This window comes from Adiantum capillus-veneris, chromosome 8 (genome assembly GCF_014529385.1).
Source record: "Adiantum capillus-veneris isolate H3 chromosome 8, ASM1452938v2, whole genome shotgun sequence".
NCBI classification, from domain to species: domain Eukaryota; kingdom Viridiplantae; phylum Streptophyta; class Polypodiopsida; order Polypodiales; family Pteridaceae; genus Adiantum; species Adiantum capillus-veneris.
The window spans coordinates 116,695,043-116,713,483 of record NC_140938.1 but is presented as its reverse complement, the minus strand read 5'-3'; the positions used below and the strand labels follow the sequence as shown (position 1 = coordinate 116,713,483).

General features: G+C 47.6%; 1 protein-coding gene across 2 annotated transcripts in view; it reads left to right on the top strand.

The window, feature by feature from the left end:
- The window catches only part of LOC147452824 (hyperosmolality-gated Ca2+ permeable channel 1.7-like), a 176,404-nt gene extending 159,143 nt beyond the window's left edge, over positions 1-17,261 (top strand). Inside the window, exons 10-11 of one of the 2 annotated variants that reach the window (XM_086518418.1) lie at positions 16,236-16,469; positions 16,636-17,261. In XM_086518418.1, coding sequence (XP_086374544.1) covers positions 16,236-16,469; positions 16,636-16,869 — 468 coding nt within the window. In that variant the 3' untranslated portion in view covers positions 16,870-17,261. The remainder of the gene's footprint in view (positions 1-16,235; positions 16,470-16,635) is intronic. The other variant, XM_086518419.1, reaches the window with a different exon arrangement.
- The last annotated feature ends 1,180 nt before the right edge of the window (positions 17,262-18,441 follow it).

Below are 18,441 nucleotides of genomic sequence, written 5' to 3'. Positions count from 1 at the left end.
TCATATGCACATTTAAGAGTGTTTGGTTGTGAGGCCTATGTTCACATCCGGAGTGAACTGCGCACCAAACTAGAACCAAAGTCTCATAAATGCATTTTCCTAGGATATGGTGAGGATGGTGAAATGGGGTATAGATTATGGGATCCCGCATTACGGAAAATCATACGCAGCAATGATGTCATCTTCAATGAGAATTGCATGCACAAACAGCCCAGAAAGGTCGAGGAAGTGCGCCGGGTTGTTTTTCGTGAAGATGTTACATATGGACAGCCAAGAAGGCCCAATGTTCAGCAGCCTTTACATGCTGAAAATGGTGCTGAAAATCAGCCATTAGCTGCTGAAAATCAGCCCCAACAAGTTGCCATTGATGCACCACAGGTAGGGGAACAGGTTGATGCTCCTAGACCGCCCGTTGTTGCGATGCAACCGGCTGAACAGCCTGCTGTTTTTGATGGTTTACAGGCTGAAAATCCACTTGTTATGGATCATTGGGTGCGTAGGTCTACTCGGGTGACAAGGCCCCCCGATAGATATGAACCGTCTTTGGACTATGTCATGCTTACTGATTGTGGTGAGCCGTCTTGCTATAAAGAGGCTATGCAACGGGAAGACAGTAAGAAATGGTTCAAAGCAATGGTTTCGGAAATGCAGTCTTTGGAGAAAAACCATACATGGGACTTGGTTGATTTGCCTAAAGGGCATAAGGCTCTGCCATGTAAATGGGTTTATAAGACCAAGGTCACATCTGATGCTTCTTCTAAGTACAAGGCACGTTTGGTTGCTAAAGGGTACAAGCAAAAGCATGGTGTGGACTTTGATGAAATTTTTTCTCCTGTTGTAAAGCTTGCCACATTACGTCTTGTTTTAGGCCTGGTTGCTTCTGAAGATATGGAGTTAAAGCAAATGGATGTCAAAACAGCGTTTTTGCATGGCGATTTGCTTGAGATAATCTATATGATGCAGCCAGAAGGTTTTGTGTCAAAGGGGCAAGAGAAGAAAGTATGTAGACTCTTGAAGAGCTTGTATGGTTTGAAACAGTCTCCCCGTGCATGGTATCACAAGTTTGATACATTCATGAGGTCTCAAGGATACAAAAGAAGTAATTCTGATCACTGTTTGTATATAAAAACGGCAAGTGATGGATCTCTTCTATTGCTGATTTTGTATGTTGATGACATGCTTATTGCGGGTAACAATGTCATGGAGTTGGATGCATTACAGCAAAGCTTAAAGAATCGCTTTGACATGAAGGATCTTGGTGATGCTAATCATATTTTGGGCATGCGTATCTCTCGAGATAGACCAAACAGGCGTCTGTATCTATCTCAACGAGATTATGTTAATAAGGTGCTACATCGTTTTCATTTGGATGGGGGAAAGACACTTGGTACTCCGCTGCCTCCATATGTGAAACTGACTGCACATGACTGCCCAAACACAGATGATATGCGGGCTGAAATGGCCAAGATTCCTTATGCATCAGCCGTTGGCAGTTTGATGTATACTATGGTTGCTACACGTCCGGACATTGCATTTGCGGTGGGAGTGGTAAGCAGGTACATGAGCAATCCTGGCAAAAAGCATTGGGAAGCAGTGAAGTGTATCTTGAGATACTTGAAAGGCACTAAAGACTTGTGCATTTGTTTTGGGAAGAGTGAGACATCTGTGCATGGCTTTACAGATGCAGATTTTGCTGGACATCCAGATTGCAGGAAGTCTACCTCTGGATATGTGTTTACATTCACAGGAGGTGCAGTTTCTTGGATTTCTAGACTGCAAAAATGTGTTGCTTTGTCTACCACTGAGGCTGAGTATATGGCTGCCACTGAGGCATGCAAAGAAGCTTTGTGGCTCATGCGTTTGGTAGAAGAGCTTGGCATTAAGTCACCGGTTCCTGTGCTACACTGTGATAGTCAGAGTGCTATTATGCTTGCAAGGAATCCTGTTTTTCATGCCAAGACAAAGCACATAGAGGTGAAGTATCATTTTATCAGGAGTGTGCTTGATGACAAGAGCATTACACTTGTCAAGGTGCACACAGATGACAATCTTGCAGATCTTTTGACCAAGAGTCTTCCAGCAGAGCGGTTTGCATATTGCCGTCAGATGATGGGTGTTGGATGAGTAAGTGCATGATCAGCTGTTGTATCATAGTTAGCTGATTCTTTGATCTCCCAAGGTACATTGCCTTTAGGTGGGAGGTTGTTAGGGAATAAAGGCCTAAGTGCCTTGTACTTATAACTTATAAGTTAAAAAGACTTATAAGTGAGGGGGCCCAAGTGTGAATGGCCCCCTAGTCACTTACTCATATACTCAAATGTGAAGCCCAAAAGAACACTAGCGTTGCTTTTCCCAAAAATTCAACGAGCTCTCTCTCTCTCTCTCACGTTTTCTCTGCGTGTGCTCTTTCTGCGCCAATCTCCTCTTCTCCTTCACTCTCATTGCATAGGACAAGTGGGCTCTCTCTCCTGCTCCCCCACAATGAGTTCTTTTACCTCTTTGTCCACATTGGCTTTGTCTTTGAGACCGCAAATTCTCACATGTAAAGTGCGCACACGTCTTCTTTGCTCCTCCTCTAGTGTCTGATTAATGATAGTGGGTGTGGACGTGGACGTTATCTCCTTGCCTTTTCCTTTCTTGGCCACCTCGATCCATTTCTCGGCTTCATCCGCCTTCTGCTGAGTTTTGGTAAGAACATCCACCCAAGAAGTCGTCATCTCTTTGTGTTGCTCTTCTCCCTCTTTGATTGCCCGTACTTGCTCCTTGATCGTGTTGATTTCTTCGATTACTGAGGGTTGCAATTCGCCCTCTTCCAGTGTGTTGCTTGATCGTGCTTCGGCGAGATCTTTCTTGAGTGACGCAATCTCTTCGTCCTGAGTCATCACTCGGTCTTCCAGTGTGTTTATCTTGCTTTCTTGGATCAGGACGCGTCCTTCGAGTATTTTTATTGTGCCCAATAGATTGCGGTTCATCTTGGTAATAGTCTCCATCATTCCTCCTTGCACTTTTGAAAGGCATCCTCTAGGGGGTCGGCTTTATCACTCAGCTTCCTCATGCTTAATTGCCGTGCGGATATAGGAGTGAAGAAGGGCAACACGGGGGGGGGGGGGGGGGGGGGGGGGAAACAAAACAAAAAAAAATTAAAATCTCTCTCTACGCTCACAAACTTTCTCGCTCTACGCTTCTCACCTCTCTCTCTCTCTCTACGCTTGAAAAGACCAACTTTCTCTCTCTGCCCTCTTCTCTCTCTACGCAACATTTCTTTCTCTCTCTACGCTCTTTTTGCTTCTCTCTCTACGCCTCTTTCTCTCTTTCCTTCCACTCTCTCTCTACGCTCGGACAGCAAAAAGGGGGGGGGGGGGAAGCGCAACAGCAAGGGCAACAGGGCGGGGAGCAAGCCAAGAGTGGCAGCAGGGGTGGCGGACAACGCGAGGCGACAAGGGAGGGGGGGGGGGGGGGGGGGGGGGGGGGGGGGCGCAGGGGCGAGCAGAGAGAGAGAGAGGGGGCGGGGGAATGCAAAGCACGTGAGCAAGGGCCAGCGGGAGCAGGAGAGCAGGGACGGCAGCGAGGAGCAAGGGACAGTGGGAGCGGGAGAGCAGGGGCGGCAGTGGGTGCAGGGCGAGCAGGGTAGCGCATAGAGAGAGAGAGAGAGAGAGAGAGAGAGAGAGAGAGAGAGAGAGAGAGAGAGAGATAGTAAGAGAGAGAGAGAGGCGCCCTGCACCCTGCGTGAGCTCTGCGACCTGCGCCATCCTGCATGGCCTGCCGCGGCGTTCCTGCCTGGCCTGCAACCTGCCGTCGCCGCGCACCCTCTTGCTTGGCCTGCAGCCTGTTGCGTAATTCCTGCCTGCCGCCGCGCGCCCTCCTGCCTTCGCGTCACAGCCTGCCTGCACTGCGCATCACAGCTCGCCTCTTCAAACCCGTACTTCCGTGGAACCCTAACCCTAACAACCCCCACCTGCAAATCCTAATTCCGAGCACCCCTAATCCCGAGAAACCCTAACTTCCCGAAACCCTAACTTCCCAAAACCCTAATAGCCCACAACCCTACATGTTTCAACCTTCATTGTAAGCATCCTTCTACTGCTTGCAAGGGAAGGAGAGAACGAGCGAAAGAGCGAGAGAGAGAAATAATCCAAGCTTCACTCCGGGTCTTGCTTTTCCCGTTTGCCAGTCTCGCCCATTCTTCATGGCGACTTCGCCGGTCTTGAGTGCTACACACGGCGCTCCATCACCACTTGCCTGTCGCGTGGATTGTATTGGTGACCTGTTGACACTCATTGACTCCAAAATTCAACACTTAGCACAGCATGCCTTGGTTGGCCGGATGATTGGACAGTCTCCACCTCGCTCTTCTATACGTGATTGGTGTCAGACTGCATTGGGCACTACTCAGGGACGGGTCTCGGAACTTACATTACTTGGCAGAGGCATATTCATGGTACGTCTTTCAGATCCCGCCACTGTCTCAGCTCTCGTGGCTCGCTCTCCGATACTCTCTGATCGCAGAATGATATACTTGACGAGGTGGTATCCCGAGTTTACTACTGAGGAGTTTGACAGTAGGCATCTTATTCCCAGATTCCCTCTGACACTTTCCTTCCCGGATATGCCTCTCCATTTTATTAATGAGCATCTTCTTCAGATGATTGCTGCACATTTTGGCACAGTAGTTCCAGGATCCTGCATCTTCTCATCTGGTCCACCTCGCATTCAGGTCCTAGTGTTTGGGGATACTTCATTACCAGATACAGTTACTGTGGTTGTGCGTGATCGAGACTACTCTTGCCGAATGGTAGTCACTGGCCGCCCAGGACAGTGTTTACGTTGTCACGAGATGGGACACTTGGCACGCGATTGCCCTACTCAGCCACGCCATCGGCGACAACAGCCAGCCAGCTCGTGGCACCCACTCCAAGCCACGTGGTCAGCATCCACAGCCGGTTCCTACTACTACTACTCGAGCACCTCAGCAGCCTAAGGGTGCTCCCAGAGCTTTAACCCTCCATGTTCCTCCCTCTGCTTCAGTTCCTACTGAGACTGCATGGCAGACAGTAGGTCGTAACCATTCCTTCCGTCCTCGTCAACAACCCACCCCGCATGCAACCCCCAATGTTAACTCTCCTGCTCCCTCTCAAGTTTCCGCCACTCCCTTACCCCCACCTTCTCCTCGCCATTCTTCTTCTTCAGCCCAAGATCACTTACCTCTGCTACCAGCTCCTCCTTCACTTGCCATTCCCCTGCCCGCTCCTTCCCCTATTCCCGAGGTCCCTATTCCCATGCAGATGGATCATTCACCGTTACTACCTCTCCCTTTTCCTCCTCTCCCTCTCGCCCTTACTTCCCCCCCCTCCACCTTCTAGTCCACCCCCTCCTTCAGCCGCTCATACTTACGTCCCATGCAGTTTTCTCAGCTCTTGCCCTCTTTCCTTGGGCACTCATCGGGCTGAAATGTGAGGTGACTCAGAAGGACCATTGCGGGTGCAGCTATACCTTATGCATCACAAGCCAGGTTGTGTTCCCTCTTTAATAGGCAGTCGCTCTCAGCCTACCCATTCCTTTTTCCTTCCATTCCATGCAGCTCAGGAATGGTCCGAGGATCAGGTTTTGCATTTTGTGCATGCACGAACTATGGCTCGGCTTCATTTATGGTTGTCTACTTCCGCTCCAGATGTATTGTCTCCACACTTCCCTTCATGTATTGGTGCAATGGAATGGAGTGATGTTTATGCTTGCTATTCATTGCCTATGATCATTCATGTATCCTCAGATGTGGTGCTTCCTATGTCTATGCACATTTGGGGTGTCAAAGCTGCCGCATCGGTCATGCAATGTAAACAAGCTGAGGTTCGCAGTTGGTGCAATGAGACACCATATTTTAGAGAGGGCTTCCGGGTTGCTTTCCTCCCGCCAAAAGCTCATCCCTTGGATGGCCCAGCTGCCTCCAAGAAGATGCGCAGTTAGTCAGATGCTTTACCAATTCTTCCATGCAAACTATGGATTTACATGTAGTTTCTTGGAATACTAATGGTTTACAGACTTCTCGGGTAAGAGGTTCCCGTAAGCTTTTACTTCGCAGAGATTTACACGCTCATGTAGTAGGCACTGTGGATATATTACTAGTACAGGAGCATAAGATTGCCACTCCCTTTGGTAATCTCATGCCCTCGGGGGCTCACACTTTTTGGGAGCCTGCTCTAGGCATTCATGGACAGAGTTGCGGTGTATGCATTTCAGTGGGTCCACGATACTTGGCATCAGTTCAGCAGCATGGCACCCTTGTCGTTGGCAGAGCAGTCTATGTTTCTATTCGGATTCGGGACTCTATCATTGGTTTTATGTCAGTATATGCACCCACTACTCCTCGGGAGAGAGCTCATTTCTGGTCCTCCTTGGCTGCTCCTCTACCTGTTGTAGACTCTTGGGTTGTTGGAGGCGACTTCAACAACGTCGAGAGCGACTCCGACTGGCGATCGATCACTCCTCCAGTTCTATCATCCATTTCTCCAGATGAGCAGTCAGCTTGGGATCGATTTCTTCTAGCTATTCAAGGTGTTGACGCCTGGCACATACCCTCTTTTGGTCACCACCCTGCTACACTTCATTACTCGTGGGGGTTTCAGAGACAGCAGGGAAGATTATTAGAGGGACTTGATCGTTTTTACATTGGCCCTTGGGCAGCAGCTCTAGGTGGATTAACTACTATTTGGCGAGGGACCAGGCTCTCAGATCATTTACCCATCTCATTGTTTATCTCTTTCACTAGATCCGCTGCACAGAGACGAGGCTGTCGCATCCCTGACAGTGTTCTCAACACTGAAGTATTACAGCAGCAGATTCGTGACTTGTGGTCCACGGGTGCTTCTTATTGTGGTCCCCCTGGAGAGTTCCTTGCTCATTGCATTACTCAATCTAGTATTTACTGTCGTGATCAGATTGCTAGTATTCATCGTCAGTTGAGAGTACGCGAATCTGACCTACACATTCCTCTTGGTTCCACACAGCGCTTGCTTGAGGAATGGCCTCAGGATGCTTATCTCGCTGCTAGACAGACAGAGCTCACACAAGAAATTCGTCGCGTACAGGAGGCTAGGTCTGAGTTCACTCATCATGCTTCAGTATCTCATTGGATAGCTAAAGCTGATCGAATGAATAAGGACTTCTTCGCTGCGCATAAAGAGCGCCCTCCTGGCACCACCCTCAAGACTTTGTGGGATGCTCAAGGAAACCTTCATATGCATCCTGATGTTATTGTTGATATGTCTGCAGATTATTTTGAGGCATTGTTCACTGCTAATGTATGCACTACTGAGGTTTTACTTGCCCGTGAGCAGATATGGCATCACACCCGACGTCGTTGTACAGACACTATGGCAGAGATCTTGTTGGCTCCATTCACACTTGCAGAGCTTCATGCTGCTATCAAGAGTCTAGATCCATCTTCCTGTCCAGGCGAGGATGGCCTCACTAGAGCTTTCTTTTTGACCTATTGGGATGTATTGCATATACCACTACTTCGTGGTTGTCAGGATATCTTTGCATCAGGAGATATGTATCCAGATCTTTGTTCAGGTCTCATATCTCTTATTCCGAAAGGGGGTGACACCACTCAGCTTCGCCAGTGGAGACCTATTACCCTACTCCCTTCGGTCTACAAGATATTAGCGTTACTGATCAGCCATCGCTTGCGACCGTTCTTACCAAATATTATTCACACTTCTCAGACAGGCTTTGTCATGGATCGATGCATACTGGATAATATCTTCACTTTTTATGAGGCAGTAGAGTGGGCCAGATCATCTTCTGAACCTCTCGCTTTTTTCATCCTTGACTTCGAGAAAGCATACGATCGTGTTGAGTGGGAGTTCCTCGAAGGATCATTAGTCAGGATGGGTTTCCCTTCGAGATGGATCTCAGGCATTTCCGCTCTCTTCAGGACTGCTAACAGTGCTATTACTATTGGTGGTCGTGTCAGTCGCAGTTTTGAGCTCTCTCGATCTGTCCGTCAGGGATGCATTTAGTAGCATACCTGTATCTGTTTGTGGGAGAGACTATGTCCGACTTTCTTCGTGCTCAGAGTCATGCATTTCGTGGCTTGACCATGCCAGTACCTACAGCTCTGGACCTTATCGATCAGGAGTTTGCTGATGACACTATGCTGATGTTGCGTTATTTGATAGCAGCTCTTGATGCCATGCGGGGAGCCTTGGAGGTTTTTTGCCTTGCCAGTGGTGCACGCATTAACTGGCATAAATCCTATGGGTTATTGGTTGGCAGTGATGACATACCTACTTGGGGGATAACTGATGGTTTCACATGGCTACAGCCAGGTCAGACATGCAGATATGTGGGCTTTCAGGTTGGATTTGACGTTTCCTCACAGCAGCAGTTTGCACCCGTACTTCAATCTATTCGCAGGAAGCTCTGTCATTGGTCTTCACGTCATCTGTCGCTGGCTGGCTGTGCATTGGTCGCCAACCAGGTCATTCTGGCTACAGTATGGTATATGACATCCTGTTGGATGCTACATTCTGGTGTGATAGCTCAGCTCCGTAGACTCGTGCGGAACTTTTTATGGAGTGGCACAGATGGGACTACTGATACTCGTGCTCGAGTTCGCTGGTCCACGATTATTCGTCCTAGATCAGAGGGTGGCCTTGGCATTATTGATCCAGAATTACAGAGCCGCGCCCTTCTTACCAAGCTTATTGTTCGGGGTCTTTTTCCCGGCCAAGAACCTTGGAAGATGCTTCTTCAGGCCGCTCTTTCCACAGCGACTCCGCGCCTCGGCACTAGAGATGGCCATACTTGGCAAACAGGGTATCGTTTTCTCTTTACGGATGACCCCTTGTGCACCAGTACTCTCTCACCCTTCATCCGCTCGCTCCTTCAGATTTGGGTATCGATGCGACGAGCTATCAAACGCTCACCTCCCTCATGCCGTGAGGAGATTGAGCGCCAGCCTCTCATTTGGAATGATGCAGTTCTTGATTCTTCGGTTGATCCACCCCGTCAGCTTGGAGAGAGGACCCACATTGATTGGGCTGCTTGGGACACTGGCCCTACTGCCTCTATGCGGTTGTTTCATGAGACACGTATGCTGGATGCAGATTTTGTGGCAGAACATTATGACATTGGTCGCGGAGTAACAGACAGACTGCTTGAGATTGGCTCTGCTATTCCTTCACACTGGGACGCAGTCATGCGAGGCACGGTTCAGCTGCCTCCACATTGTGGCTGGGAAGGCCTCTTTACTCAGAGCACTCTCTTATTAGTTCGTTTCGACACCATGCTGTTCACAGTTGATACTGACTACTCTTCGGGGATGCATGCTAGGCTGACATATGCTACTACCTCTCCGCACCTTGTCTACCCCGGCGCTCGATGGGAGGCCATACGAGTAGTTGGCTCCCGCGGGAAGCGTCGTTGTGTTGACCCCCATTTCGCTTCCGCTGATGCTGCTCTTTGGAGGCTTTGGGTGTGGGAGGGTCGTGCCCTATCTCAGCTTTACTGGGACCCAGGAGAGTGGCATTGGCCTCACTCTAACCCCACCGGTGCACATGTATCATTCTTTTGAGTACACAGTCAGAATTGGAAGATTCGCATTGATGAGACAGCACACAGAGCAGCCCACTCGTATGCGTTTTTGGTTACATTCAGGTCTCTCCCATGCCTATCTACAGCAGTTTTGGTCAACCATCTAGGATTTACATGTGGCTCGTCGTATTTCTTTTTTCCTGTGGATGATTGCACATGCAGGACTTCCAGTTGGGACTTGGTTAGCTTTTATGGGTCATGATCCGTTATGTACTCGTTGCTCTTTGCGCCTACCTGAGTCACCTGCACACTGCCTTTGGTCATGCTCGTCTTCTCATGCAGTGTGGCTAGCAGTTTGCTTTTTACTTAGGAGAGCGGGTGTTCAGCATGGATTCCTCACTTGGGGATCTGTCTCCTGGTTGATGCCGATGCCCGGACCGCATCTTTTCTACGAGGGCTCAGACACAGATCCAACTCTTATGCTTACCTCGACTGGTTACCGGCGAGGGACTTTGGCTATGTTACCACAGATTGCTTGGCAGGGGGATCCTCAGACACGTGATGAAATCTTCTCAGTCATCACTAGCATTGCACTCTGGAATGTTTGGAGAGCTCGTTGTCTTCATATTCTCAGTGCGGCTCCACAGCTCCTTCCGGATACCCTCACTGCCATTTGGCTGGACATCATTCACACCCTCATTTGGCAGTGGGATTCTTCCTCACGTACATCTAGAGCAGCCGAAGCTCGTCGATTTGACCTCCTTCGGCGTTGGGCCCGATCTCCACTCTTCTTCACACTTACAGGTGGACAGATTACATGGCATTATGCACCCCCTCAGTGGTTTCTCCTCCACTCATCATACAGACCACCATGAGATTGTTCTAGTCGAGTTGTCACTATAGTGGCTCTCAACCTTACATTCAGCTTGTACACCCCACGTGATAGGCTATTTTGGCATCTGTTGGGGATTATCTTGTACTCAGTAATATACAGCCCTGATTTTTTCAAAAAAAAGAGAGAGAGAGAGAGAGAGAGAGAGAGAGAGAGAGAGAGAGAGATTCCACATGCACACCACGTCGGTGTGGGCACAGAGAGAGAGAGAGAGAGAGAGAGAGAGAGAGAGAAATGAAATGAAATGTTATATTAACATCTTCAAAAGGCCAAAGTGACCTATGAGACCAGAAAGTTACAATGCGGTGTATCTGATACAAAGTCAAATTAACAAAATAAATTAAACTAGGATAACATAATATAAATACTGCGGGATCCTAGGGGGGAGAGAGAGAGAGAGAGAGAGAGAGAGAGAGAGAGAGATGAAATGTAATATTAACGTCTTCAAAAGGCCAAAATGACCTATGAGACCAAAAGGTTACATATGGTGAATCTAATACCAGGTCTGGGTACAAAAAGTAGAAAGAACTGAAAAGAAAATAGTGGGTAGGGGCGGGGTGAAAGCTGATACAAAGGGAATACAAAGGGTGAGCTGATACAATGGAGCTCTCTGACAATCCATCATATACATATACATCAGTATCCGAAAAGCTATAGAGATTCAATGTCCTCCAAGGTAGGCACTCTGTCGGGACGGCTCCTATGTTGTGCAAGTATGGTATGGATCCTTTGTCGCAATCTACGTCGATGTCGAGAGGGCCCCCTCTTCTGTGGGCGAGGGGACCGCCCCAACTCTATCGCCCGATCAAGCAGTATGCCTCTGGTGCCTCTGGTGTTGTTATGATGTGGGGGCTGCTCGAACTCCTCTGTCTGTGACTGAAAGAAATCTATAATCTTTCGCTGTCGCTGAATCTCTCTCATTGTGCCCCTCTTCAAGAGATCCTCTCTGTGTTTACAAATCTCGAGTAAATATAATCCGAGGCATCTTTGATCTTGGTATCTCATGACTCTAGAAAGTGGCCCAAAACCCTCTCTGAATAGACAGTGAAAGCGGCCTCGTATCTCATAGTATACTGGGCAGTGACATATGTAATGTAGCTTTGTCTCGGGCTCTATCTGGCACACCTGACAAATCCTGGACTCTGTGGGTATTCCTCTAAATCTGCCTGTCTCGATCTCTAGCTAATGTGAGGATGTGCATATCTGACCAATAGCACATCGTATCCCGTGGGATAGATGAGTATCCATGTATCCTGGTCTGATCACAAAACCATCCTCCGTGAGCTTGAGAAGATGCTCTCTATAGAAAGTCATCTTCGTACCTAGCTCATGTGTAGGCTGTATCTATGTCCTCTTCGTATCCAACTGGATCAAGTCCTGTCTGATGAGCCTGGTAATCTCTGCCCTAGTGAGGGAGATGGAGGGTAGCATCCAAAGAGTACTGAATTGGGGGTAGCCGATCCATACTAAAGCCATGTAACTGAAACCAAGATGCCATCTCTGCATACCAACATGATCTATCTCCTTGCAATGCGAGCTGTCGAGAAGACTCCAGTTCTAATCGAGCATATCTATCTCTAGGGAGAGCCCAGGTGCTATGCATAAATGAAACTGATTGAGTGAGTGCCTCCACTACCAATGGAGGAGCAGCAAGCTCCGCCCTAACAATGTCATGTGGTACTGCGGCCTTGGCCCTAATCATCCGAGAAATCATAGACACCAAGGGCTTCTCCATACATCTCCATCCATCAGTACTGCCAGCTCTGCTATGATGATCAACTAAGGGGCCCCATATCTCCACTTCGTACAACATGGCCAAGGTGACCAAAGTGTCAAAGAGCCAAAGCTTTGTCCGAGGTTCCTGGAACTGAACCTGCGAACATATCCTCTCAAGTCTCCCCAATGTTGCATAGGCTCTAATCAATCGCGTATCTGCTGCACGTCTCGGGGAAAATACTGGACCACTGAAAACCGCCCCGAGATAAGTGTATTTATTTGCATACTCCACAGTCTCTCGACCATATGTAAAAGTGGGGGCGGACGTCCTTACCCACTGTGCCGTGTTGTTAAACACCATTACGCTGGTCTTACCAATGTTCACAGACATTCCACTGTCCCGTGCAAATACATGCAATGTATCCAAATGACGCTGCATCCCCTCTGGAGAATCTGAGATCAGCACAATATCATCAGCATATAATAGCAACGGAATCCATGCCCTTTCAAGCTGAGCACCTCTATCACCCTCTGTCTGTACATAATCTGAAAACTCATCTACATATATCCCAAAAAGAGTCGAAGATAGGGGACAACCCTGCTTGACCCCAATGGTGGAGTGAACCATGTTGGACATGCCTTGAGTAGTGCGTACTACTTTCTCCCCAATGCTGCATAGGCTCTAGTCAATCGCGTATCTGCTGCACGCCTCAGGGAAAATACTGGACCGCTGAAAACCGCCCCAAGATAAGTGTATGTATCTGCATACTCCAGAGTCTCTCGACCGTATGTAAAAGTGGGGGCGGACGTCCTTACCCACTGCGCCGTGGTCTTAAACACCATTACCTTGGTCTTACCAGGTTCACATACAATCCACAGTCCCGTGCAAATACATGCAATGTATCCAAATGACGCTGCATCCCCTCTGGAGAATTTGAGATCAGCACAATTTCATCAGCATATAATAGCAACGGAATCCATGTCCCTGCAAGCTGAGCACCTCTATCACCCTCTGTCTGTACATAATCTGAAAACTCATCTACATTAATCCAAAGAGAGTCGAAGATAGGGGACAACCCTACTTTACCCCAATGGTGGAGTGAACCATGTTGGACATGCCCTGAGTAGTGCGTACTTGTCCTACCACAGTCTCCCCAATGCTGCATAGGCTCTGGTCAATCGTGTATCTGCTGCACGCCTCAGGGAAATACTGGACCACTGAAAACCGCCCCAAAATAAGTGTATGTATCTGCATACTCCATAGTCTCTCGACCATATGTAAAAGTGGGGGCAGACCTCCTTACCCATTGCGCCGTGGTGTTAGACACCATTACCTTGGTCTTACCAAGGTTCACAGACAATCCACTATCCCATGCAAATACATGCAATGCATCTAAATGACGCTGCATCTCCTCTGGAGAATCTAAGATCAACACAGTATCATCAACATATAATAGCAACGGAATCCATATCCTTGCAAGCTGAGCACCTCTATCACCCTCTGTCTGTACATAATTTGAAAACTCATCTACATGTATCCAAAGAGAGTCGGAGATAGGGGACAACCCTGCTTCACCCCAATGGTGGAGTGAACCATGTCGGACATGCCCTGAGTAGTGCGTACCTGTCCTACCACCATCCAGTATAAAGCTAAGATCCCTCAAATCAGCTCTGTGGGCACCCCCATGTCTTGCAATCTGCGTATGAGTCTGGCTCATGGCACTGTATCAAAGGCTTTGCGGAAATCCACAAAGCTACAATATATCCTCCTGCCATGGTGTCTACCCTCCTCAATAATGGCTCTGAGTGTTAAAATCTGGTCAAGAGTGGCGAAACCTCCCTTGAACCCTGCCTGTCTTGCTGCCCGTATGCCCTCTCTCTCTCTGCCCATCCACTCAACTCATGCTCAAGAATTGATGCATATAGCCTAGCCAGAGCGTGACCAACCATGATGGTGCGGTAATTCTTGGGAAGCATAGGATCTCCCGACTCGAAGATAGGAACAATCGTGGGCATACTCCAAGTCTCAGGAAAACCCTCATACATGGCTCTATTAAACATCATAGCAAGAGGCTCTGCAAGCATATCTCTGGCATGGATAAAGTGCTCTGCTACCAGACCATCATGATCCTATGCTCTTCCTGTCTTCATCCTGTCAATGGCTTTCCTTACCCTCTCAACAGTAAAGAAAGTACATGTTTCTGGGCATGCCTCTTGAGGGTCAGGCAAAGGTGGCTACCCCAAAGCTGTATAGAGAGATGTAGCATATTCCCCCCATGTCTCTGTGGAAGTGATGGTTGGCGGTGGAGTGTGCTCATTGAAAAGCCTCCATGTCTCACTAGAGTCCTGACTCATAAACAGCTAATCCTCGTCTCTCTACACTCCTCATAATACCAATTGTTCTTAGGCATGCTCCCAGATCGTTTGTGTGTAGGCTGGCTGTGGGGATATGCCTCTGATGCTGCATCATGGAGCGTCTCTGTTAGAATCTGGGTGAGCTCATCTAGTGGTCGTCCTGGCTCCTGAGTGCATAGCTGCCTGTATATCTCATCACTGTACACGGGATCCGCCTCCCTCATGAAGGTATACCGAGTATGTGTGGAGGCCTCTCCCAATGGAGCTGTGCTGAACTGGAACGATAGAGTGAAAGACAAGATAGCATGATCGACTGCTACCCCAACCGGCCTAGTTTCCACCATGAAATTCTGAAAGGAAGGAATGAGTCCTGACGGAGCCATAACATAATCCACTGTACTAGCGCCATGCCGATGTGGAAAGCATGTAAAACCACCTGCTCTACAGGGAATCTCTGTAGGCCATTCAAAATGGCCAATCCATGTGCAGTCCCCATATCAATCAAGTATCTGCCATACTTAGTGTGCTACTCATCCTGTGATAGTCTAAACAGGCCCATTTCTGTAATATCAAGCTCCCCCATCAACTTCTCTAAGGTATCATAGAATACTGTCTTGTGATGGACAGTCCTAGCATTGAAATCCCCCAAGATAATAATGTCACCATCTTTGGAAAACTCCCATATAGCATCATCCAAAATAGAGAAGGGGGACTGTCCTCTAGGTGATGCATATACTGACGTACTAGGAGGGAAATAGCAAATAGCAATGTAGAGGTATCTGCCCATCTCTGCCTTCAGTCTCACCCACATGTACCTAGCATGCTCATCCCTCAAGCTATATGTATCAGAGATTGTAGCTCCTCTTGAACTTCGTCCTCTGTGCTCTGATCGAGTCTGCTGTCTACAAGCTGCTGTCTCCCATCTGTATCCGCTCACATGGGGCATGGATTGCCTCGGGGCTTGATGCGTTCAGAGTAGAAAACGATGTCTCTCCCTGTGAAACTATCCTCAAAGGCCCCTACATCTAGGCGCAAAGATCCATTACAATTCCATGCAGCCACTCGTAAGTGTGGTCCCACAGGTCTCGCGCCGTAATGCAGGGCGCTTCTCCAGAATAACCACCGTCCATCCCTGTAGAAGGCTACTTTCCCCTTCTCTCGAGCTGTCATTATCTTGGGCATAACTTCTTTCATATGAGAGAGAGAGAGAGAGAGAGAGATGAAATGATTTATTAACGTCTTCAAAAGGCCAGAATGACCTATGAGACCAATCCATTACAATTCGGTGAATTTGATACCATGTTTGGGTACAAACAAAGAGATACTAAAATGAATCTAGAAGTGCTACTAGCTAGAATTGTGTGGGGTATGTGTGACCACTGAAAAAATGGGTGCCCGTCCTGTAGAGGCCAAACATGACCTGTAGGACTAATTAGATGCATCCAGATTTACAATCCACTTCAGGCATCATGTAAAAATAAGAAAAACAAAGGCTAGCTTCAATGGCCTTATGATTCATAAACGCTCATTTCTCAATGGTGAAAATAATCCATAGTATTTTACATGAAGAAGGAAGAGGTGGTTCAAGTTTCCTTGGGCATGGAGTTCTTCAACTCTTGAATGACTGTTTTTTCTTCTCTATACACTACCCACTTCCCTTCCTTTCCTGCTACTCTGGGTCTTGCTAATGCGAGAGAGAGAGAGAGAGAGAGCTGTTTTTTAATTTAATTTTAAACAGGTAATCAATGTCTATGATCAACGATACGAAAGTGCAGGTGCATTTTGGCCACATTTACACACACGTATCATCATATGTCTCCTAATACAGCAAATCTCAATGATAGGCTTATTAGCTACGAAGTCAGCTGACAAATCTACACCCATGCTAATTGTACTCCCTATCTTGACCCACACATTTCATCTATATTGCAAAAACCGCTTTGAGCCAGCTTTTAGCAAGTACCCATTGGCGGTGAGTAAAAGATGTTATTTTGAAGCATGTAGGACATGTGCGCCCGTGTGTGTGCATGTGCATGTGTATGTGTGTGTGGGGTCAAGATGCCAACTCATGAGAAAAAACGAGAGGTATGTCATTCATGTATCACTGCTTGATGCATGAGGTGGTTGTGTTTGTGCAGGAAGCCATGGCCAAAGACACATTGGAGCGGGCAGTTGAGCCACATTTAAATATAAAAAGCTATTTACAGGACACCTACATGCATCCAGTCTTCAAGGAAGCAGAAGATACAGACTCTGACTCAGAGGAGTTTGACCAAGACCCTCCTTTGGTACCACTCAAGCATTCACTGCAAGATGGAACCCCTGTGCCAAGTGCCTCTAGTGCAACACAAATGATCATACGATACCAATGACAAAAATAAACAAAATGAGAATTTGTGATTCCTCCATTGGGAGAAAAAAAGTAATATATCCTGGTCGGCATGGCAAAAATTAAAGAGGAACTGCAACATAGCAATTAGGGCCCTTGTAACCATGCAGTTTTTGCATAATTTTGTTGGGTCCTGTTTCTTGAGGCTTACACATAGAACTCTTGTCATACACACACGTCGACCCTTACCGGATATTATGCATACATATTGAAATTTTTTGTAAAGGGGCTGCCTCATGTATATAGTATAGGCTCCCCTCTTTGGGTTGTAACAAAGAAAGACAACAAAAATGAGAGTAATAGTTGCTATCTTCTGCAAGCAAGTTTTCCTTCCTTACAAATCTGACAAATTAATCGAATCAAAATCAAAATCATTTTGTGTGCACATTGATCTTCATGACCGCAACAACAATATTTTTTAGTGTAATATTCTCATATGTTGCTGTTCTTAATGGCTGAATATTAACTCTTTGTGTCTAACTCAATCACCACATTCTCCCCATGAAGTCTATACGTTTTATCTGGTTAATAAAGGTTGTAGTTTCCATGCAAATACTATGTAAAGGTGCACAATTCTTCGTAATGATTCCCCAGAGCTATCCTCATATGTACAACCATAAAGAGCCACCAACGGCTCATAAATGTCATCCATCTAAGTCTATCCCCAAACTGAGTGGTGGTGACCTGGCCACGCTGTCCACTAGACCACCGTCCGTATCCTTGCCACGTGTCACTATCCACTATCTAGCCAAGAGAGTCTGTCCAGTCTGAACCAGACCAGACCAACTGTACTAACTGTGTGTCCTGTGAAAGTGACACTGTAGCCTACCACAGGTTGCCCGCCACAAAACCACTCACCGTCTCGGTGAGAGAACCATTGAAACTGCTAAAAGATTGAACTGCAATAATAAATGACTATTGTACTGCCATAGTGAAAAGACTGTCAATCATCATCCAAGAGAAAGAGTAGTCGCTACAACTGCACTCGAAGGATCAGTCTCCGGAGGTGGAGCCATCAAATGAATGGTGGAACTTCGCGGGCTCTGTTGTCCATAACCTGGCCGCCTGTGAAAGGAGCCGCCAACTGCTACTGCAGGGCAGAGGGTAAGACCTTTCTGGTAGTGTATTGAGGACGACGAGTGACACAGCCATGGCCGTGTGCACCAGCAACACCGTCGCAGCAAGGAACGCTATGCATATGGATAATGGCGATGACTGAAACCCTTGTTAACTGTAGTACTGAACTGGAGGCTATGCGTAGAGCCTCGTAAAGTGCTGAGAAGGACCTCCAGTATGCAATGGTGTCCCGGATCCAGTCCATCCAAACCCCACGCCAACCTGAGCCTCAGCTGACCTATCTCCATGTAGAAGCATTTCCCGAAATCCTTGTACCTGTGCTTTAAGGTCTTCAATGATGTCTTGACTTTATTTTCAAATCTTGTTGTAGAGTGAAAATCGTAGCATCCCAATCCGAGATGGCACTTTCGGCCACCTTCAGAGATCCCTCCATAGCTGTGTATATGGCAGAGTGGCGTTGGTGCGTGGTAGCTATTTG